We start from the raw sequence: 21,793 nt of genomic DNA on the forward strand, positions 1-21,793 counted from the left end.
GCAGCGATTGGAAGAAAACGAAACGAAACTTGCGAACGAGAGGAAGGATAGAGAAAAGGGTGATAAGGTGATAAAGAGGAAGAAAGGAAGAAGAAGAGAGACACGGAAAAGCAGCAGAGATGGCGTCTGCTTCCATGTCGTCGATGCTGCCGCCGTCGTTACGGGCGGCCCAGCAATGCGCCCACAGGCCCTACCAGATCAGACAATACAGCCAGCTGCTATCACGAACAGCAGAGACGGCGAGACACTCGCTGCGGCCTCTAAGCAGACAGGCTCGTCCGGACAGATCCAATGCCTTTTCTACATCCACGGTGCGGCCGGCCAAGACCATCGAACAACTCAAGGCGCGCTCTTCTACGGGACCGTTCTCATGGAAGTCGGCGGTTCTCTTCGTGCTCACCGGAGCTGGCATGATTGTCTATTTCCAGTATGAAAAGGCACGGCTGGAGCGAGAACGGATCGTGGAGATGAGCAAAGGCGTTGGGAAGCCTCGAGTAGGCGGGCCGTTTGTGCTCAAGGATCTCAATGGAGAGACCTTCACGGAGGAGAATCTCAAGGGTAAATACAGCTTTGTAAGGAAGACTACTATCTACACTCACGCTCGGAAACAAACACAAGTAAGCACATGAGACTGACGAAACAGGTCTATTTTGGTTTCACACACTGCCCTGACATATGCCCGGACGAGCTTGACAAGATGGCCGAGATCATCGACGAGGTACGGGCTAGGTCGAACGGGCAGGAGGTGATGCGCCCGGTCTTTATCACCTGTGACCCGGCCCGAGACAGCCCAGAGGTGCTAAGAGGGTACCTGAACGAGTTCCACAAGGACATCATCGGCCTGACGGGCACGTACGAGCAAGTCAAGGATGTCTGTCGCCAGTATCGGGTCTACTTTAGCACTCCGCAGAACATCAAGCCCGGCGAGGACTACCTGGTTGACCACAGCATATATTTCTACCTAATGGGTTAGCATATCCCCTGTCACCACCACTCTTTACCGAAGGATAAGAAGAAGAACATACTAACAACAAGAGCATTGTAGATCCTGAAGGCGATTTTGTCGAGTGTATCGGACGGCAGGACACACCCCAGACGGCATCAAAGGTCATCCTGGACCATATTGGAGACTGGAAGAGGGCTGGCAAGCCCCTGGATGTGACTCCCAGTAGGAAGTAGTGAGGAAATTAAAGCAAAAAGGACAAGACAAGTCTCCCTCCTCCTGTACAATACTATACTCCGTATAGCCCGATATATATACGATAGATGTAATAATAGCAACATGTAAACAGGCCTATCCCTCCAAGAAATCGTTTAACTACTGGGCCGGCTTTCCATCCGCGTCCCGGTCTCGGTTGGCCCTCCACTCGGCAGACGAGCTGTCATCGGCAAAGTCTTCTCTCTTCCATATCTCGACCTTCTCCTTGCACTTCTCTAGGATCTCCTCTGCCGCCCGCCAGGCCGGCCCTCGATGTGCCGCACTCACCGCGACCACGATGCTCTCCTCTCCAACAGCCACCTCGCCGAGTCTGTGGGCAATGCTGACACCCGTCAGGCCATGTTTGGAAGTAGACTCCCTGGCGATAGCCATCATAGTCTCGAGGGCCATGGGCGCATAGCTCGAGTACGCCAGCCGCGCAACCGGCCTGTCCGCAAAGGAGGACCGTGTGGTGCCCAGAAAGAGGATGTTTGCGCCGGCATGGGGCGAGCGGACGTGAGCTGTGTACTCCGAGGGCGCCAGAGGACTGTAGGTCAGCTCAACCCGGATGTTGGCCTCTGGATGCGCCAGGCGCTGCGGGAAGTTGGCTGGGTTGAGATGGGCGGGCGTCTGCTCGTGCTGCTCTTCGTCCACCATGGCGTCCCTCTCTGTCTTTCTTGTCCCCCTTTTCCCCGTCATAGCTGTAGATGACAAGTATGCTCCGTCTCCGTCAACTATTGATACTTAAGTAGATTAACTCGCGAGTTTATGTCCAGCGGCAGTGTTGTCGGGAAGAAGTGGTGGTTGATCCTACTTAGATGCGGCCGTGACAGGCGAGACTGGAGGCCAATTGCGTGCGGCGGGAAGAGAGGCCCGCGGTTCCGCCAGCCGCCTCTTGGCCTCCAGGGCCATGGATGGATGCGCTATTCATTGGGCTCACCGACCTCTTCAGCTTTCTTTTTCTGTCGTGCTTATAAGGCGGGGTTTCGCTGTCGTGATTCATATTATTGATATCTCCACGGTTGTTGATATTGATTATTGATAAGTCGTTGCAGCAACGCAGTTTTGACCCTGGGTTAACCCCAGTGTTATTCCACCGATGCTATGTCATGTCACTGAACAATAACACTGCAGATAACAGGCAAATATGTATCTCTACAAGATACCAGATACCAAGAGAAGACAGGTACCAAGTACCGCGGCGAAAAAAAGAGAATATGAATCTGAGAGGTTTATATTAATGCTCGCTGTCTATATATATCCTGTTGAAGAACCACAAGTCGGTACCACATTGCGCATGATTAGGAGATAAAAAAGAGATGAAGAAAAAAGGACGATGACCTCAAGACCGAAAGATCATGCAAAGAACGAGAGAAGCGAAGAGATGCTGGCAAAAAGGTATCCCGAAGAATGGTATATGTGCGAGGTCGAGCCGGAGTACTATGTGCAGGAGATGAAACTGGGTGGGCTTTTTTGAAGGAGACGGAGAAAAAAAGAAACGGTTAGGAGAGAAGGACGAGAAACGAAGAGAAGCCTAGCCTTTTCAGTGCCGACAGCATCAAGCATGAAGGTTGGAAAAGAGGTATATGGTCGTGGCAGTTGATCGTTGGTGAGAGATGAGGATTCTATCGGAAAAGTTCCTTGGTGCATGACTTATACACCGTCAAGGCGAAAACCAGCACCCACATGCAAGTAACAACAATAGAGAAGAACTAGAGAGAGGAGCCAGGTTAGTACACATTCTCCAATATAACACAGGCTTGTGAACTAAGGACTCAAAAGACTTACAGTTCCGAGAATGTCGAAGAAAGGAGAGTTGAACTCCTTGCCCATCTGAGTGGTGGCTGTGGTGAAAACACCAAGCGGGAAAGTGAATGCCCACCAGCCGATGTTGAAGTAGAACTTTCCGCGGGTGAAACTGGCCAGGGCAAACCACAGCCAGATCAGACCGAATCCCCACATAATCATGGCGATGAATGCACCCATGACATAGAAGATGTCACCGGCAATGGGAGCAAGGAAATCAAGCTATACGACGGTTAGCATTCTGAACAACAGTTTTCCCCGCAAGGAAACTAGGAAGATTGGGGAAGGGGCTTACTCTTGGGAAAACACGCTTGGCTACGACACCAAGCTGCATGAGACCGAAGCCACCCTGTCCAAGGGGACCGATGGGCAATAAGGCACTGACGATGGCTGCTCGAGGAACCAGCTTGTGTATGGCAAGACGCTGGAAGTAGATGACGAGGATGACCATGGCCAAGGGGACGGCAGATCCCCACATGACATAGCAGACGAGGATGGTGATGAGAGCGTGGGTGTCGTTCTGGAGTGAATCAGCAACCACACCTCCAGAGGCGGCCGCGACAACGGGAGCCACGATGGGGAGCAACCAGGCTGCCGTCATCGTCTCGAGGGAAGAGGTATGTTTGGTCATTCTTCTCTAGTTAGCCAACAAGGTCTGGGAAAAAAAAAAGGTATCTTGTGAGGTTCAACTTACAGCATGAAGGGGACAAAGTAGCAGATGGCGACTGATACGGCGGCATCAATCCACCACAGGCCCCAGGCAAATCTGGAAGCCCACTCACCCCAAACAGGTACGCAAATGAAAACGATACAGTTAATGATTGTGGCGAAACCCATGGGGAAGGTTCCAAGAAGCATAGAATGAGCGGGATGTGCGAGCATGGCCTTGAACTTGTCGGGCCATAGGCAGTATCGGGTGATCGAGATGGTCAGGAAGAGAAAGAAGATGATTACGTTGAGGATGAAGAGGATGACGGCGATGTAGTGAAGACCGGGGAACTGGTACGGTAGGTTTTGGAGCAGGATGGCAGTGATGCCAGTGCCCATGTTTACGGAGAACCATCTATCACCATTCAGTCAGTATATATTCTGTTTTTCGATTTTGTCCTTGATATTCTTAATGACAGGTTCAGACTTACCCTGGGTGGAAGTTAGAGATGGCAATCCAGTCGTCTCTCTTGCGGGCCTTCTCGCCCGCCTCCTCGATGTTCTGGAAGCCGGATCCTGACGGCATGGCTGTGACCTGAAGCTCGTCGTTATCCGGGGCTACTGTTCTCTCTGACTCTCTGCTTCTGCTGCGCCCTCGATCTTGCCTGCCAGAGGAAGATTCGTGTGAAGCCTGTTTTGATAAATGAGTGTGAAGGTCTTTGGTGTGGTTGAACGAGAGTCGGTGGTCGTCAAGAGGAGAGCGCGGCTTGAGAACATCAGAAGAGGAGGAGGAGGACGAGCCCGCTGTTATTATGGGACTGGTAGCTGGGGTCTTGTCGACGGCCATCTTGCCGAAGGGCAGCGCGGCCGAGTGACTTTCCAAGGGCCTGCAAAGTCAGGTTTCTCAGCGGCCTCTATCACCCGGTTGTCCGTCACAGAGAGAGCAGCAAAGATGTATGGGCGATCGGCGGCGTTTCAGGTGGGTAGGGAGACGAAATGAGACGGACGGAGTCGGGTCTAGGATCCTTGAGTTGGCGAGAGGGTTAGGTGAAACGTTAGCTGTCAAGCTGACAGGACAGACAGTCTGATATATTCAGCGTTGGTAGTCGAGTGGTAGAGGGCGTAAGTATATATGGTGAGAGAGAAAGGGAAGATCGGTGGCAGAGAGGCAGGACGGCCGAGTATATATGAAGAGATCCTGTCTCGGGCGATGCGATGCTCTCTTCGGCGAACCAGGCGCAGCTCGCATTCCCAACATCAGGCCAAACGCAGGATCGGACCGTTCTCTGGTTCTGGTTCGCTGTGGAGGATCGCTTTTTGCTTTCAATCTGCCTTTTTTCCTTTGTCTTTTTTTTTTCCTTTTTCCTTGTTCTTTTTTTTTTTTTTTGTAACTAAAATTACGGGCCCCTGGAATAGCCAAGGCGCAGCCCGGCGAACTCTGATCGCCATCTCGTTTGGCCCTGCTAAGACTCTTCTTCTCTCTGATTCCTGGATGACACCGATTGACAGGAGGCTCGCATGGCCATGGCGAGACAAAAGCAGAGCTCAAGAACGCCGTCTCTTGTCTGTCCCTCGTCCGCCGTCCATAGTCGTACGGAGCACGACTGTGCAGCTGGCAGGTTGCTTAGCTGCTGCTGTACCACCCAGGGCGTCCTCTCCTCCACTCTCTTCCATCCAGGAAACAATTGAGTCATTGTCCTGGTCGGCGGCCACTGCCGGCCAAGTCGGCCGAGAACCCTTGGCCTTGCTCTCTTCCTCTCTCCCTCTCTCTCTCTCTCTCTCGCCCTTTCTGGCTTGCTGGCCGTTCGTCTAAACAGCCTGTTCCCTGCCAGTTCTTCCGTTCTTCTCGACGAACTCATCTTAGCCGGCCCTGCCCTCTCCCTGCAAGCCAGCCCAGAACCCAACGTCCTCTCTCCCATCCTTCCCTGTTCTGTTTGTTACATCATCAGCATCATCGTCATCATCATCATTAGCAGCAGCAGCACCACCGTCGCCAGGGCTGTCGACCTGTGTCATATTTTCCCTCCTGTCTGCAGTCATCTCCGGCTGCTTCTCCGGCTGCTGCTCCGGCCAGCCTGCCTGCTTCGCCCTCAGTCCCTCTCGTCCTTCTTCATCCTTGCCGGTGGCCCTTTGATGTCGCCCGCTAGGTCTTTCGCCCCCGGAGAATTGTTCCTTCCATTCCATCGCTCTCCACGTGGGTGACTAATACGAATATCACGTGTTCTGTTCTAATTATATTCCTTCTGGAAGCCACGTGAAGGTGCGCTTTCCCCGTTTGGGCTTAGTGGTGGCTCTATCCTGTTTTGGGAAGGCCAAGCGAGCCGAGGCATTCTGATGCTGACTAAGAGGGTCTCTGATAAGATCGAAAAAGAGACTTATCAAAAGCAGCCACCCCTGAGCAGACAGAAAGTTGCTTTGCATGCGAAGTATAGATAAGTATTTTGAAGCATCGATGGACTCGATCAAAATATTGAGAGAGAGAGAGAGAGAGAGAGAGAGAGATAGGGTAAAGGGGGAAGGAACTGATCGACTCACCTCATGGCTCGTATCCGTGTCTGGCTCCTGAAACAGGCACACGTCCGGGCTATGCATGGAACATGGATGACCACGATACGATCTCATTTTCTCCCTCTCAGGGAGCAGCAGCAGCAGCAGCAACGAGCAAGTGCAAAAATAAAATAAAAAGGAAAGAAGTTACGGAGTACAAGGAAAGAAAACTCTGCTTCACAGAGCCTGAGTCTGGTGAGAACCTGCGCTGCTCGATTTTAGAGTGTCAACTTCTTCGCTGTCGATCGCTGCGAGCCGAGCCTTCATCCTGTCGTCACCCTTGCCCATGCTTGCAGCTGGCCATGCTGAACCTGCAGACCAAGGGATGAACGCATGGCAGGCGTGAGAAGGCGACCTGCGTCCGGCATGCCTTTCAAATCAGAGGGTTGCCGAGCGGCTCGGCCTGGGGAATAGTGATGGGGTGTGGGAGATATCCCTTTCGTGCCGAGAGAGCTGCCTCCTTTCGCCTCCGTGGGAGTTGTACCTCCGATCTTATGCATCCTCACACAATACTCTGTATTATTGTCAAACGCACTTGAGTGTATCTCTCACTCTCGATCTTCATGGCGACTTAATCTCGCCGAAACAATTTGTAACCCAACTTCCCCCCAAGCCACTATCGGCCCGCACTGCGTTCAGCCTCGTGATATCCGAAACGAACGCTGCACGACCCATCACAGCGAAAGGGGGGAAAGGAGGAGGAAAAATGAGGACGTCGAAACATCGGCAGCTGCTTGGCTTCCTTGGATACATACATCTAGTTAATGCTGATGAGATGGAATTGATTTTGCATCTAATTTTGGCGAGCATGCAGCGAGACCGCCTGGGCGATCTGATAGGCAAGAGATGCTGCACGGACGGCGGTGGGAGAAGTATATCTACGATGCACATCAGCCCACGAACAAGTCATGCCTTATCTTTTCCCTTCAGGAGTGCCCATTCATGTTACATTCCAAGGTCAAAGTTACTCTTGACTCTCTGTCTGGCTGTATGTATGCGTTGGTGCACGCTAGTCCAGCGTGGCTTTCGGTTTAAGTTGCAGTAGCAAGCAAGAGGAACAGCTGGCCAGCATGAATGGCTCTCAACAAGCCTCGATCTGCACGAACTGATTCGACAGCAGTTCCCGTATACGAGCGATGGCTGAGATATGAAAATAGACACACGGGATATGAATAGAAACACGCTGCTGCAGGTGTGCGGAATCAATGCGGCCTAGCAGCCTGCGGTGTAGCATCCAGCGTAGTAATTATGGTCGCTCCCTATCAGATGGCGATGTCGCCCGTAGTGCAAAGTTGAAGATCAGTCATCTGCTGCTGCCACCGCTCGTTGATCGTGATAGACCTGTTGATATCGGTGTAGCGTATGCTGGTCGCTCGACCTTTCGTTGTCGGCTGTTGTTGACCTTTGGAGGTCGATGGTCGATGTTGATATTGATGTCGATGTTGATGTCGATGTTGATGTTGACGTCGTACGGAAATAATGTGCATTCAAGGCTTGGCGTCAGACTTTGTCAGCCAGAACGCCCAACTGGGAAATATCAACGTCGACAGCCAAACCTCAGCAGCGCCAGCAACGAGCAGCTAGAAGGAGAGCAGAAAGCGAGTCCGGAGAGATACTAGACACGCACGCGGATACGAAGCGATACCCTCTTCGATACCGCAGCACTGCTCTGCGACCTTCCAATGGCCACCATGGCGCGAGAGACACCGCAGCCACAGCCTGAACAACCGCAATCCTCAGCCTCGACCTCAGCATCCACGGCTTCACCATCTACACAGTCTGCATTCTCACTGCCTACGTCTACAAAGCTGCTTATAGGCGGCTCAGCCTTCTTTGTTCTCTCGACCTTTATCACTCGCCGCTCGCTCAACCGCCGCCGTCTGGCTGCTATCCCTCGGTTCTACACTACCGCCTCCCACCACAAACCCAACGTCAGCGCACCGCTTGAGGCCCTGGAGGCTCTCAACCTCGCTACTCTCAATGTCTTGGCCCTGGCCATTCTCGGCGTCGGAGCAGGGATGAAAGCCGTTGGATTCGAGACCCTCGACGAGCTACGGAGGATAGTTCGTGGTGGATTGGGAGCTGATGGCACGGGGAGGACGGAACAGCAGGTGGAGGAAGACATGGAGGAATGGGTTGTCTCCGTGCTGAATCGGAAGGCCAGCAAGGAGAACGCAAATGCGAAGGAGGCCGAGAAGCAACGGGCACAGGATGAAATCCGAAAAACCTGGTTGAATGAGCGGGGGAAAGAGAGGTGATGATACCCTAATAATCCTAGAATGTTTCTGCATGTAAGACTAGAAAAGAATTTGTATACTACTAACTCCTGGCATCTTCTATGGATCCCTCCACTGAATACAACCCTATTTAACGGTTTGTTCGTTATCATAATCTTATATATATTAACTCGCGAGCATCCGCTTGCTCTGCTGTATTAAAAAGTCAAGATAAAACGGGCGCTAAAAATTCCAAATCACATCTACCAAGGTACACCCCTTTTAGCCGGGTCTACCGTTATGGTTTTTCTACCAAGTAGTATAGTTTGAGATAATGTACCTGGATGGACATGGCTAGCCCTGTTCGTCCTTCATCCTCTCGTACCTCTCGCGGGCATGTTCTCGAGTCTTCTCGAGAAACTCATCATATTTCCCACGCGTGCTTCGGCCAGCTTCCTGGACTGCATCTCCAACCTTTGAACCCTGGGCACCCAAACCCACGCCCTGCACATACAAGTCTGCTGCTACCGGCTGTTTCATGCCGGTCCCTTCCGCCCCGAGACCAGAGCCAGCCGACCAGCCCATCTTCCCTAGCAAGGCAGCACCCTTGGACAGCGCTGGTGGAGGGCTGGCAGCAGTATCAGAGCCAACGGGGTTACTGCCAGGCCCTTGCTCGTACTCATCCTGGCGGTCATCTTCAGCCTCTCTCTTCCTACTCTTCGACGAACCAAACACCTTCCGCCGCTCCTTGGCGCGATCGCGATACTCTGTCTGGTCCGCTGCGAGCGTTCGCTTCTTTGCCAGCTTAGCCAGTGCCTTGGCCTTCAGTGTCTCATCTTGCAGGTTCTCGCGGTGCAGCTGGCTCAGACGTTCGTGCTGGCGAACGTGGGCCTCTGATTTGAACTCTCTCATGCATAGATAACAACACAGTCGGTTAAGGTCGGCGTAGGACTGCTGTCCTTGTAAATGTGGCTGCTCTGGCTGAACTGGCTGCTGATGCTGCTGATGCTGCTGCTGGACCGGTTGGAGATGTGGTGTTGATGCCTGCGACTGGGATTGTGATCGGGCAGCGGCCGTGCCGGGGTCGTTGAAGTGATCCCCATCGCCCGTCTCGGCGCTGCGCCTATCGATGCCATGCAACTCCGCATGGCGATTGCTCCAGAATTGGAGATGCGAAGCCATGGCGATCTTCTTCGTTGCAGAGCCAGCAGCAGCCCCTGCTGTCGCCTCCACTTTCTTCCTCTTCTTCTCTTTCTCCCCATCCCGACCAGGGTGCGCCGCCCTGGCAGCACTCGTCTTCTGTGCGGAGGCGGAGGCCGTTCCCCCTGCCTTTCCACTGAGCTCACTCGTGGCAGCAGCCGTGGCAAGTTTGAGTTCGCTGGCATATGCCTCCTCATCCCAGTAAGCCAGCTTCGCAGCCAAATTGCCAAGGGGGCTAAAGGTGAATCGCTCAAGCTCACTGTTCGTACCTGTAGTGCTGCTATGAACACCTGGGTTGAGATTAAGAACCGGTACAAACACGCCAGCGTGGATGTACGAGGCGAGCACTGGCTTCGAGGAGATGGTAAAGGTGTCGAGGGATGTGTAGCGAGTAAGAGCGCACTGAGCGTCCTCCACAGTCGCAAACTCCGCAAATCCATAACCCCAGCTTTCGTTCGTTCGGCGATCTCGTACCAACAGAACACGACGAATTGACCCATCTCGAGCCCCGAGGTTGCTATCGCCGGTTGTAGACGCGACCTTGGCGACTTTCTTTGCCGGTGCTCCACCGACCCCGGATGAACCAGATGAGGCCGAAGCCGCAGCGGACTTGGACTGTTTGCAAAGCTTCGCAACGCCCTTGGCCAGCACTTCCTCGGTAACGCTTGATTCGAGGCCTCGGAAGAGGAGAAACTGCGAGGGAGTGCCGTCGGTTGAAACATCGTTGTCCCCGTAGTTAGCTACCTTGACAGTCTCCTCCACGGGCGGTACGGCAATATCTACCAATGTTAGACTCTATATAGGTCCCGATATGCACGTGTACATATCATTTCTTGTATATAATTTTGCTTCTTTTTTTCGGCCATACCTGGTTTGGATGCCTGGCAGCGGAAGCACCGTTGTCGACCAGGATAGTTGACAATTGAGCACTATTTTACATGTCAGCCCACGAGCATAAAAACGAGGGTACCTGAATGGAACTCACATTAATACAGGTCCATTCCCCGTCGGCTCGAGCCCTGTTACGGTCCTCTCGTTCACGGCTGTAGGCAATCCTGACCCTTGCGCCCTGGCCATCGCCCCCGGCTTTGCCATACAGGTATACAGCTGGGAAGTTCAATTCCAGGAATTTACGCGAGTCATCAATGGAAGGAAAGCGGATAAATGCAAGTTGCCGTGATATTTCTAAGTCTGTTAGATGTTTGCAGAATACGTATATTTGAAGTTGTTATGGAGTACTGTACTCACTTGTTTGTTTGTCGCGAATAACTCGGACGTCCTCGAGGCCCCGAACATGATAGTACTGGGCAAGTTCACTGGAAACCTATATAGAGGGACAAATCGATTTCATCTCAGCATGCAGCCAGACGACAGGAAAACGGGGAGGGCTGTTCGAACGTCTTCTTCGACCATGTCAACTGGCAGGCCCTCCATCATGACCTCCCTGCTCTCCGTCCCGTAGTGCCGCAATGGTCGTGTGTGGCGTCCACTACGGCTCCGACTGGCACTCCTACTTCTGCTGCGACTATAACTTCGACTACGCGCTCGACTCCGAGGTCGACTTCGAACTCGACTGCGTGATCGGCTGTGGGAGTGACTGCGGCTGCGGCTGTGACTATAGTTCGCATCATAGTCGTATCTGGGAGGGGATCGGTAGCTTTCACGGTCTCTGTCTCTGTCTCTGTAGCCACCTTCCCAGCCCCGGTAGCGCCCCCGGTGCGGCGGCGGCGATCGAGATGACTGTCTGTAGGGTTCCCAATCCCTACTACCACGATATTCGTCTGCGCTGTCTTCTCGCCTCCTGTCAGCCGTCCAGGCATCTTGGGCGTCACGGTCACGGTCGCGGTAATACATGTCTGGGTCCTATCAGCACAGGCTCGGAGCCGCAATACAACAATACAAAGAAAAGGGAGAGTCAAGCAGAAGTAAAAGCGAGGACTCCGTAAGGGAAAGGGCCAGAACGCGGAGAGTGAGGCAGCTCCGTACCGCCAGGGGAATCGTATCTCTGTCTCGAGTCTGGGGGCGACGGTCTGCTGTAACGAAGGCCGCCGTGGTCGGGGTATCTGCCTTCCTGGCCCCGGTAGGCCATGACTTAGCTGCACCCTCAGTATTTGACGCGATATCCGCTGTATCTGAGGCCGTCTAACGCCGTCTGAAGCTGTCCAAGGCTGAGACCGAAGCTGTCGAGCTTTGCAGATTAGGTAGAAAAAGCTCTTCTTTCGCTGCAGATTCAGGTGGATCTTTGGATGGTGGATGGTGGATGGATGGACATGGATGCCGGGCCGGCGATCTGATAAGCGGATATAAGTTATCCCGTAAGTGATTATGTCATACGGATTATGTAATAGATATAACTTATGTAATCATCTGACACCGGATGGGAAGGGAAGGGAGATCCCGCACGACGCACAGGTAACTACATCCATGCAGGTAGGCCGCGAGTGACAAGTCATCCATGGGGTGGGTGGGATTTCACTCGGCGGCAGCGGTCAGATTTATCTTTGTGCGGTGCACCCAGGAGGAAACTGCCTCGACTCGGTTCACTGACTAGTAACCGGCGACATAACTACGGAGTACTACCTAGCTCAACCTGTGTGATCACCCAGAAGGAATAACTTAACTAGTTGGGCAAGCCATGGAGCGACAGACGCTTACTATCGAGGAGATGCAAAAGGGTAACTAGCATCCGTTACCCCTCCCTCCCTCCAGCTGCTTGATAACAGACCCTGACCCCGAGAATTAGGACTCGTTGAACTCGACCGTGCCATGGGCGAAAACGAGATGATCTATGCCTTCTCCCCTATCACCGTGATCTCGCCTGGCGGTTTCCTTGCAGTCTCATACTTGAAAAGCCGTGAAACGACAGAGGATATTGATATTATTATCGATCCCCAATGGATAGGAGACAAGGATATTATACCAGCACTTAGAGAACTATTCTCATCAGTTGGAAAGAAACTTGGCTTAAATCGCAAATGGCTAAATGATGATGTCTCCTTATTCCTTACCCAGAAAGCTCGCGAACAGATCTTCAATGCTGCGGGTAACCAAAATATTATACTCTACGAGGGACCAAATCTTAGAGTACTGGGTGCACCCTTAGAATGGGGTCTTGAGTCGAAACTACGGCGGATAAATAGCAAACCTGACCATCCCAAGGTGCCAACAGATATACAGGATATCCTTATTATTCTGAAACTACTGATAGAACGCAATAATGGGCCGCTAAATAGACGGCAGGTACGCGAGAGAAACACAAATGGATTTGATATACTTCCTAGTGAAGAGACTCTAGATCTTGTTGCTAATGCATACCAAAATAAATACGGGGAATACCCTTTTTGCTAGTCACGGAACTACCTAGTTAGTTAATGAGACAAGTATTTGATAGGGTCTTACGCTAGATAGAGTGGCATTTGAATCGAATTATTACCTGAATATAGTTGCTATAAGAGGAAAGTTTTTGCCCATTGACTCTCACAAGTAGTTGCTACGATAAGTCGTGGCTTTAAAATGATTATTCCCTGCTATTGCTTCACTGGATCAATGGAGACTATGATCGAGCCATCTCATTATTCCGTATGCGTTCCTTCAGTAGCTAATTTCTCATAGAGCTTATGGAATGCCGAATCAGGTATTGCGAGGAGTTCTCTGGGATTTCCTGTCTCGATAATCTCACCTTTGTCTAATAACACAACACGATCATAGTCAAGTACTGTGTCGAGTTTGTGAGCGATAGCAATAACGGTCATGCCCTTGAACTTCTCACGAATCACATCCTCCATTACCTTATCAGTCTCAGCATCTACACTGCTGGTGGCTTCGTCCATGATCAGAATATTCCCCTGCTTGACCACCGCACGAGCCAGGCAGAACAGCTGCCGCTGACCATGGGAAAGTTTATCCTCGCTGACCTCCTCATCAAGGCCACCACGGGCTTCCAAAAACTCCCATAAACCAACGGCCTGTAAAGATCCTATGACAGCTTCATCGTCCGCAAGTTGTAGGGGATCAACGTTGTCACGGACAGTGCCGTATAAAAAGAACGGTTCCTGGGGAAGTGTATTTAGCCGACTTCGAACCTGCTGTCGGGAGATTGTGCTAATGTCAATGCCATCAATCAAAATCGTCCCAGAATCCATCTCTAGCATTCTCAACAAGCATGACACAAGAGAAGATTTGCCACTACTGCATGGTGAGCACAATCACATACTAGGAGGAGATAAAGCAGGGCTGAATAAGAGGAACTCACCTGCCTGTCCGGCCACAAATGGCAACTTTCTCGCCAGCGTTGATGGACAAGTTAACCCCTTTCAAAACTGGGCCTAGAGAAGGGTCATACGACGCAGATACGTCATTAAACGCAATGGCGCCAGACTCGGGCCATTCATCAGGTACACTGCCATTTTCATTCGGGAGGTTCTCATCCTTCACATCCTGGGAGTAGGAGCGTACTCGGTTTATTGCTCCAAGTGCAGTTTCCAATTGGGTCCAGGCTGTTACCAGTGTTTGGAGAGTGGAACTAAACGTCACGATATTAAACAGTGCCACACCCAGAAAGGGTGTTGACGCGCTGCGAACATTGGTTGCGATTGCGACCAACATAACTGCAAGCCCAGCATTCAATAGGTCCAGGACAAGGGTAAGCCATCTTTGAATACACCAAAGGAGATAATATGGCTTTTGAGATATATTCAAGACTTTGTAGTGACGCTCTGTGTATCTCTGCGTCCATCCATACGCGCGGATGCAGGCAACACCACCAACTGTCTCTAGAAACTGTGAGAAGAGAGGCGCCTTGGCTTCGATATCCAACAGTCGCAATTGTCTGGATGTTCGTAAATAAAAGAATTGAACCCCGATAAGCACAATTATGCACAGAGGGACGGCCGCTGCTATGTAACCTGCCCCTATGAAGACGAATACACCAGAAACGATTGCAGAGAGAAACTGAAAAACAGCTTGGTCGATAGACTGGGGTAGATCATTGTCAATAAGCTCTAGGTCCTGGCTGAACCTGTTAACCGTAGTTCCGGCATCAGTTGAAGTAAGGAAGGATGTTGAAGCTCTATATATAAGGTTAGCGGATGCGACTCTTACGCAGGCTCTATAATGAAAGATATACCTCATAGTAGTAGTTAGGAGCACGTCATGGAACCTTCGCGAAGTTTTAGGGAGCACCACTAGGTTGAAAACACTACGAAGGGGTTAGTTGAAGCTATCCGAGCCACATTAACGCGTTGATAAGGCACAAACCTGTCAGAGAGTGTAGCGCTGAAGATTGCAAGGAAAGCAAGTCCACTATATACTCCAAGCCAGTACCCAATACGTTCGTTGGGCCTAGTATCATTGGCATTCGTCCACCATTGTAACCAAAGGGCTAGAAATATTAGCAAGGTCATGGAATAGCAATATGGCTTCTAAGACTTACAGGGGAAAGTGACACCGACAACGAAAGCACAACACGCTAATAGGTAAAGTGAGATAGTCCACCACCCGGCGTTTTTTGCGTAGTAGGCATATACTTTCATGTCCCCAGTCATACGGCTACTTTCAAGTTCAGGATCTTCTAGTATCTCAAGCTCATGCAGCACGTCTTCTGAGAGTTGTGGCTCTGGACGAGATGTAGTAGTTGTTTGACATTGGTTCGCAAGTTGTTTGATATCATCACCTGCTGAAAAGCTTTCCAGGTTGCCTTGACGAGCAATTTCCCCATTTTCATTGAGAAAAATGATGTTGTCTGCAAAACTAAGGTGGCTCGCTATTTGCCAGTATTAGCAAGGCGCTAGGTAACCATAGGATGAAGACAAGGATTACCAGAATTTGTAGCAAGAATAACAGTGGACTTTAGCTTCTTCAATAGACCGTTGGGCCCGAAAATTGCATCTAACATGTGCCGCTCGGTTGCCCTATCAAGCCCTGTCAAGACGTCGTCAAGGATCATGGTAGAGTTCCTGGAGTAAAGTGCACGAGCAAAGGACTAGATAGAACAGGATTCACATTTAGTACATAGTTCGCTTCTAACGGAAAGCCTATCCGTAACTTACCACGCGCATTTTTTGTCCACCACTAAGCCTCGACCCTTGGGTGCCAATGTGTGTTTGATCTCCGTTTGGCAGTTCCTCAAGATCTGTACGAAGGGCACAGGCAGAAACAACAGTATCATACCACTTCTTATCCCACTCGCTCATACCAACAATGTTACTTTGGACAGTCCCCCACGTAACCCAGGGGGATTGCGGACAATATGCAGCCAGAGAGAAGCCAGTTCTTATTAAGCCGGATACGCACGGCATTTCACCAAGTAACAGTTTTAGAAGAGTAGATTTTCCAGAGCCAACGGCGCCAAAAACCATGGTGATTTCACCACGAGGAATCTGGAAGTTAAGATTCTTTAGGATTGGCGAGTCACCTCCTATTGTGTAGCCTACCGACGCTCCCTCGACAAAGGCTACAAATGCATCGGTGTTTGAGTCAGGGTCCTGTATCTCCTTCAAAATGATAGTATCTTTCAGGGTATCAGCAGGAGTAGAAAGCCCGGAAACTGAAGAATCTCTCCTATCGTGCTGTGGTATCCTGTAATCCACTCTCTCCTGTGAGTTGAGGTAATCTTGGATACGGCCAAAACAATTGAGAACAGTTTGAAGGTTCTCGAAACCATTAATAATAGTGGTCATTGGATGATTGAGTAATTCAAAAAGGCTGAGTGAAGCAAAAGCGACTCCTTCAGTCAATGTTCCTGTATTATTTTTCTTTGCCAGCAAGATGAATGCGGTGAAGCCCCACACCGGAGCCAGTTCAGAAGAAGCAAATGCTGGGAGGTTTCATCATTAGCCATCTTTTCATTCCTTGTTAGGAGTATTATTTGGCTTCGCTCACCTGCAACAAATACTAGTATGCTATAGACACGATGGCGAAGCGAGGCACGAATCTCGTCCAACCGTAGATTTGTAATACGGGATGACACGATGTCGGCTAGGCCGGTCATTTTAATTGCCTTTGTTGAGCCCAATGACTTTGCAGTGGCAGCAAGACGAGTTTCTATTGCTTCCAGCCACGGGATTTGGGCATCGGCTGCTGCCTTTGCAAGAGGGACCCCTATAATCAAGCAGGCTATGAAGTGGTTAGACCTGTCTCAAGGCGTCGGGAATTAGACGTTGTCATACCGATAATCCATCCAACGGGAGCAACGATGGCGATTCCAAGGAGCCTGTGCAACTGCCAGAGAGCGATGGCAATCTCGATGAAGCCTGCATAAACCTCGTGAACAAGTGTCATGCTGTAGCCGATACGGTCAATATCTGCACTCATCAAAGTGATTGCTTCTGCATTGTCCTCGTTTGTGGAGCCGACGCGCAAAGTCTTGCCAAATATAAAGGTGACCAGACTACCGCGGTATAGAGTGAGCAAACGGTACGTTTTATGCTCATACACCGCGTATGCTACCTTCATTCATGTGTAAGGACTTGGAGTGATTGATAAGCAGATAGTAGGATTAACTTACTGAAAGTCCAATATAAACAACAGCATAGCCCCCCACAAGAGAGTAGGCAATATTGCTTGTCTGAGCATGAGGGGCCTGGGCAGTAAAGTCGAGGACCCGTTGGACGAGAAAGGGCTGTGAATAGCTAAAGCCGGTATACGCTAATCGTGGCAAGATGCCGGCCATGATATACCATTTATAATGAGTGAAAAACACCCAAAACAGGGCGTATCTCTTAGCTTTATCAGCTACGAGTACTAAGTCAGCAACCCCGAAATACGATGGATTGGGAAACCAGAAAAGTTAAAGGAGTCAACAAACGTACCATTTTCCCATTTTTCTAGAAGGGCAGTTGGCTCAGACGCAGCCAGCAGCTCCTCGTCAATAGGGGTTATCGTATTGACAGTTAGCAACGTCTGGAAACCGTTGATGAACAAGCGATTTAGCCATATGAAGAGCGATCGGTTGACAACACCGCTTGTTGCTTCGGGAGAAGCATCTTTCCACTTTGCCAGCAGGAGGTGACGCTTCTCGGTAGCCTCTAGGATAAAGGCCAGAGATTTGACAATGAAAGCAGCCAGGGATATCGACGCCACAGTATGGCTGTCTTGGATGAAGAAAAGGCTGCGAGTCCTCGCCAGGTCCAAGAGCGTGGAGACGCCCAGGTAAACATTCAGCAGCGTTGACGGCCGCACGCAGCGTACATGCTCGAGATACGAGACGGCTGCCAGGACGCAGTACCCGGCTACCGTCAGGCTAGCGCAGGCCAGCGTCAGTCTCGTCTTGGGCGCTTGATGCCGCGCATACAGGCCGAGCGTCGCCGTCTGGAGGGCGACGAGGACGGCGTAGGTTGCCTGTCACGTGATGTTAACAAAGTTTCACCGGCTAACTTTAGGCTGACGTCGCGGCATCAACCTCACTAGTTTAACGAACTAGCGACTGCTTCGACCTGAAACGCCGACAGAAGGGCAGAAGGGAGGGAGGGAGGGAGGGAAGCAGGAGACGGAGAGGGAGGAGATGACGACGACGGTGACAAAGAAGACGAGGAAAATATGACACGTACCAGCTTCAGTGCGGCGAGCCATGATCTTCGTGCTTTGGCTGGCTCGCGGCGAAGGGCGAGGAGTCGGACAATTGCCCACGCAACTAGACAGACACGCCAACGGGTCAGCACCGAGGTTGGAGAGGATAACTAGTCATGGAAGCACATTACCTGCAATGCCCAGAGGAGGTAAGGTCAGAATGCTTTCTTCGAAGAGGAGAGTGAAGTCGAATCCTCCGAGACATGAGCCAGCCACTGAAGGGCCGAAAACGTTCTCAACCTCAATCGAGCATGCCATTGCAAGGAGTAGAGCAGAGCAGCTAGTCACAGAGCCGAACTCTCAAACGAAAATCACAAAGGAAGAGGATGTGGCCCTTCTAAATGCACCAGACTTCAGGGGGGCGATAAAGAAGGGACCATTTGGCACTTGTCTTGTTTTCGAAGAGGTTGCACAGAGTGCGAGGGATATCAACCGCCTGTTTCCATCAGCTCTAATTGAGCCAATGTTACGGAGTACTATAGTTAGTTACCTGGTCCAGGGATGATGACTTGAAAGGATCTACTCCGTAGATAGGTAGATAGGGTGCAGTCGGTCCCGGTAAAGGATGCTCCCCTTTGGATGTGAAGGCCATCAGTCTCACCGGTTTATAGTTGCAGGTTATCGCGCCGGCTGTTAGGATGCAGCAGCTTTGCCTTTTGCAGCCGTACGGACGGACGAAGCATCCTGAAGTCGTTAGTTTAACTTGCTTGTTATTTTAGTTAACAGAGCTACTATTGACAGGGATACTCCGTACGGAGGACTGGCGTCTTCTTTTGTTTTTCCTCGTTCCATCGATGCGCGCTCACGGCTGGGAGCCATGGGCTCGTTAGCTAGAGCTCGTTGCCCCATGGCGATCATTTCCAATTCGTTTAACTAGATTAGTGGCAGCAACTCGAGCCTCTGAATGGCTTCTCTGTTTCCCGCAGCCAAGTCGCGGCAACCGAGCACCGGACATACATCCTTGGTGGGGCGTAGTCGAAGCCCCCAAACAATGGCCCAATTTAAGAGGCGTCTGAAGAATCAACGGCTGGAAGAGTGGCTACAAGGGCGCCTAACTTATGCTCCGGAGAAGCCTTGGCTCTGGACAAAAGGCGAACAGCTCGCTAGCTAGTTAACTTAACTAACGAAGTAGCCTTATCGTTAACGATTTTTTGAGTTCTGGCTTGCATTTGGATTCTCGCGTAGCTGGCTGCTCCTTTGCTAGACTGGATGGGCGGCATGAGCACAGCACAGGCTCGCTAGTGACCGGACCATCTTGCTCCTATAAGCGAGAATGCGTTGAACATGAAGGAGCTGCATCTTTATGGCCCTGTCTAGGAGCTAGTTACGTAGTGATCCCCACAATAGACGGGGGATAAACTAACTAGCATGGAGGAGTTAGTTTATTTTATATAGGTACGGAAAGGTTATGAGTGCTTCTAGACTTTGTATTATTATATCGACTAGGGGGGGGGGGGGGGGGTTCCAGCAATTAAACCACGTAGCTTTGGGGGAGGGGCGGGATCTTGATACATACTTACAGGTGATAAAGAATCAGGCGTTTCTGAGATACCCGACGGCAGTTGGTTAGTTAATATAATTCTAGCTACCATACGTATTATAAGATTTCGGCCGCTGTCGCATCTTTCGCCTAGCGGTAATTAAGACGGCACCACCAACTATTAACTATAGAACAACTTGCTGGCTATACAACTGGGTAGATGATACTCCGTATACCTCGTGGTTATTTCCTGGGGTGCTTTTGTTACCCGTGCTGTATAAGTAGTTAACCGGTTCGATCCCTCGCTTGTTCCAATAACTATCTGCATGCAGTCCAGATAGGAATCAGAGCAAGCACCATCTCGCGGATCGTTGGTGAAATGCACTGTATACAGAATGTAGATACGACCCTAGTCCTGGACTCCTGGTGCCACGGTGTCATGCTGGATGAGGCCTTGCAAGTGCCGTGCTGCACAGGGAGCAGGGCTGTCTGCAGCCAGAGGGGTAATGATGCACTTATCTTCCACCCTTGCGCTCAGCCCCTGGCAACCGAAAATAGCGTCATTGCTTGTTCACCCCCTAGTTTCGGCTGCGTTGCTTGACTATGTTTTAGCGTTTTCCAGCACATGCACCGGTAGTTAACTTACTACACCAGCAAACCGGTCGAAGATCCATCGGTTGGCTGGCCAGGGAAATAGATGGCTAACTAGACCCATGGCTGGTAAGTTGTCTAGGCGCATATCAACGTTGCGCGCATGTCAAAAGGGGATTAGCTGAACCCTGCTTCTCCGAAAGATGTGTTACAGCCGGTTTCTCGAAGCTGCAAGTTGAAAAGCAAGCCGCAGGACCGTATCATCGTGGGAAAAGTATTATCATGCCTGGTCCCCGTGGCCCCCCTGGAAACTTGGAGTGAAGATGATGCACCACATCGAGCTTTCCGGTCGTTCAATAACAGAACGAGCTCGCCTGCATCCTGTAAGACCTAATTGCTGCATCTACGGCTGAAGACAAGTGACGTGATTCGCCTTTAGAAGGATTTGTGTGTGGAGGGGGCCTTTCAGTCAATCTGCCATCTGCACATCACTGACGGGGAGTGTGGCAGATGTCCTCACGATGCGGTCAGAAATATCCCCTAGCTCGCTCTGCCCGCACCGGCCTCTGTAAACGGCTGGTATCAAGTTGTTGTACAAAGCGATCTTCGCGCTGATACTTGGCACCTCACATGGCCTCAGCCGCCGCATGTTCCCCATATATCGATTCTGCATACAGGGAGTACGGGAGTGTACAGTTGTCATGTTATTATTGTCCCGTTGGTCGACATCCGTCTTCCTTGCTTGCTGATCTAGAATTCGCACCAGCTGGAAGGATCAGGTAGCACAATAATGCATTTTCGCTTCATTTAGAACTTGTATCTCGTTTGCTCTTTTGTCTGATCCTGGTTTTGTCTTTTGTCACCCTGCTTCAACTTGTAATATTTATTTTATAACCTCCCCCCCCTCAATCCTTTCCACGGCTTACGGTAAAATTGGCATCAAATACACCACATCGGAGGATGCGAGGTACGCCTTGCCGCTTGATGAAACTTCCAAAGCATGGCTAGAGGCTAGAATTTGCACGACAAGCCAACGTGCCGCCTTGCTCCCACCATGCGCCCAGGTGCCCAGGTGATGTTTAGCTCACGGGATCTGCATGGCCGGGGCTAGTAGTATTTGCTAAGGAAGCGTCTTTGGCGGAAGCACCGATCTCCCGGAGAGATACCCCCAGGTAACTCGTACCCTCCTCCACAATGCAAAAACATCACTAGATCCACTCCTGCGGCAGAGAATATCGGACATGGTGGACACACTTATCCGTATATTACCGCATTCAATGTGTGAATGGGGATATCAGTGGGGATTACTCAATGCATGTAATTAGTATTTTGAGCAGTTATATCCTTGTTCTTCAATTAGTCCGTTGTAAGGCAGCGGGATAAATGGGCGGGAGGGTTTGAATGTGATGCAGTGATACGTACCTATAGTACCTTGAATATTCTACCAACGAAACCGTCGCGCTCTCTTCCTTCTGCCCCTCTTGTCCCCTGCTCAAACCGATACCTATATTAGAAAATAAAGAGAAGTGGAATGGGAATGAC

At 50.9% G+C, this 21,793-nt stretch overlaps 10 protein-coding genes across 10 annotated transcripts; 4 read left to right on the forward strand and 6 right to left on the reverse strand.

Moving 5' to 3' along the window:
• Positions 1–119: 119 nt before the first annotated feature.
• ARB_03527 (uncharacterized protein) lies at positions 120–1,179 on the forward strand (the record flags this gene model as incomplete). The annotated part of the gene is made up of 3 exons (XM_003010226.1): positions 120–617; positions 644–968; positions 1,046–1,179. The coding sequence occupies 3 exons, from the start codon at positions 120–122 to the stop codon at positions 1,177–1,179; spliced, it is 957 nt and encodes a 318-aa protein (XP_003010272.1).
• Positions 1,180–1,318: 139 nt separating this feature from the next.
• On the reverse strand, positions 1,319–1,855 carry ARB_03528 (uncharacterized protein; the record flags this gene model as incomplete). The annotated part of the gene is made up of 1 exon (XM_003010227.1): positions 1,319–1,855. The coding sequence occupies one exon, from the start codon at positions 1,853–1,855 to the stop codon at positions 1,319–1,321; it is 537 nt and encodes a 178-aa protein (XP_003010273.1).
• A 968-nt stretch (positions 1,856–2,823) lies between these two features.
• On the reverse strand, positions 2,824–3,635 carry ARB_03529 (malic acid transport protein, putative; the record flags this gene model as incomplete). The annotated part of the gene is made up of 3 exons (XM_003010228.1): positions 2,824–2,910; positions 2,987–3,226; positions 3,300–3,635. 3 exons carry the CDS (start codon positions 3,633–3,635, stop codon positions 2,824–2,826), a joined length of 663 nt encoding a protein of 220 aa, XP_003010274.1.
• Positions 3,636–3,694: 59 nt separating this feature from the next.
• ARB_03530 (uncharacterized protein) lies at positions 3,695–4,499 on the reverse strand (the record flags this gene model as incomplete). Its single annotated transcript, XM_003010229.1, has 2 exons — positions 3,695–4,067; positions 4,144–4,499. 2 exons carry the CDS (start codon positions 4,497–4,499, stop codon positions 3,695–3,697), a joined length of 729 nt encoding a protein of 242 aa, XP_003010275.1.
• Positions 4,500–5,197: 698 nt separating this feature from the next.
• Positions 5,198–5,836, reverse strand: ARB_03531 (uncharacterized protein; the record flags this gene model as incomplete). The annotated part of the gene is made up of 2 exons (XM_003010230.1): positions 5,198–5,461; positions 5,558–5,836. 2 exons carry the CDS (start codon positions 5,834–5,836, stop codon positions 5,198–5,200), a joined length of 543 nt encoding a protein of 180 aa, XP_003010276.1.
• Positions 5,837–7,613: 1,777 nt separating this feature from the next.
• Positions 7,614–8,457, forward strand: ARB_03532 (uncharacterized protein; the record flags this gene model as incomplete). Its single annotated transcript, XM_003010231.1, has 2 exons — positions 7,614–7,667; positions 7,819–8,457. The coding sequence occupies 2 exons, from the start codon at positions 7,614–7,616 to the stop codon at positions 8,455–8,457; spliced, it is 693 nt and encodes a 230-aa protein (XP_003010277.1).
• A 312-nt stretch (positions 8,458–8,769) lies between these two features.
• Positions 8,770–11,435, reverse strand: ARB_03533 (uncharacterized protein; the record flags this gene model as incomplete). The annotated part of the gene is made up of 4 exons (XM_003010232.1): positions 8,770–10,410; positions 10,601–10,806; positions 10,864–10,939; positions 11,130–11,435. 4 exons carry the CDS (start codon positions 11,433–11,435, stop codon positions 8,770–8,772), a joined length of 2,229 nt encoding a protein of 742 aa, XP_003010278.1.
• An 815-nt stretch (positions 11,436–12,250) lies between these two features.
• On the forward strand, positions 12,251–12,963 carry ARB_03534 (uncharacterized protein; the record flags this gene model as incomplete). Its single annotated transcript, XM_003010233.1, has 2 exons — positions 12,251–12,290; positions 12,359–12,963. 2 exons carry the CDS (start codon positions 12,251–12,253, stop codon positions 12,961–12,963), a joined length of 645 nt encoding a protein of 214 aa, XP_003010279.1.
• A 224-nt stretch (positions 12,964–13,187) lies between these two features.
• ARB_03535 (ABC bile acid transporter, putative) lies at positions 13,188–18,183 on the reverse strand (the record flags this gene model as incomplete). Its single annotated transcript, XM_003010234.1, has 11 exons — positions 13,188–13,800; positions 13,868–14,683; positions 14,872–14,995; positions 15,047–15,355; positions 15,433–15,595; positions 15,663–16,429; positions 16,495–16,713; positions 16,782–16,977; positions 17,120–17,346; positions 17,424–17,854; positions 18,032–18,183. 11 exons carry the CDS (start codon positions 18,181–18,183, stop codon positions 13,188–13,190), a joined length of 4,017 nt encoding a protein of 1,338 aa, XP_003010280.1.
• Positions 18,184–18,340: 157 nt separating this feature from the next.
• ARB_03536 (uncharacterized protein) lies at positions 18,341–18,685 on the forward strand (the record flags this gene model as incomplete). The annotated part of the gene is made up of 1 exon (XM_003010235.1): positions 18,341–18,685. The coding sequence occupies one exon, from the start codon at positions 18,341–18,343 to the stop codon at positions 18,683–18,685; it is 345 nt and encodes a 114-aa protein (XP_003010281.1).
• Between the last annotated feature and the right edge of the window lie 3,108 nt (positions 18,686–21,793).

The sequence above is a fragment of the Trichophyton benhamiae genome, assembly GCF_000151125.1.
Source record: "Trichophyton benhamiae CBS 112371 chromosome Unknown Abenha-G-c-38a07.r1, whole genome shotgun sequence".
Lineage (NCBI taxonomy): Eukaryota > Fungi > Ascomycota > Eurotiomycetes > Onygenales > Arthrodermataceae > Trichophyton > Trichophyton benhamiae.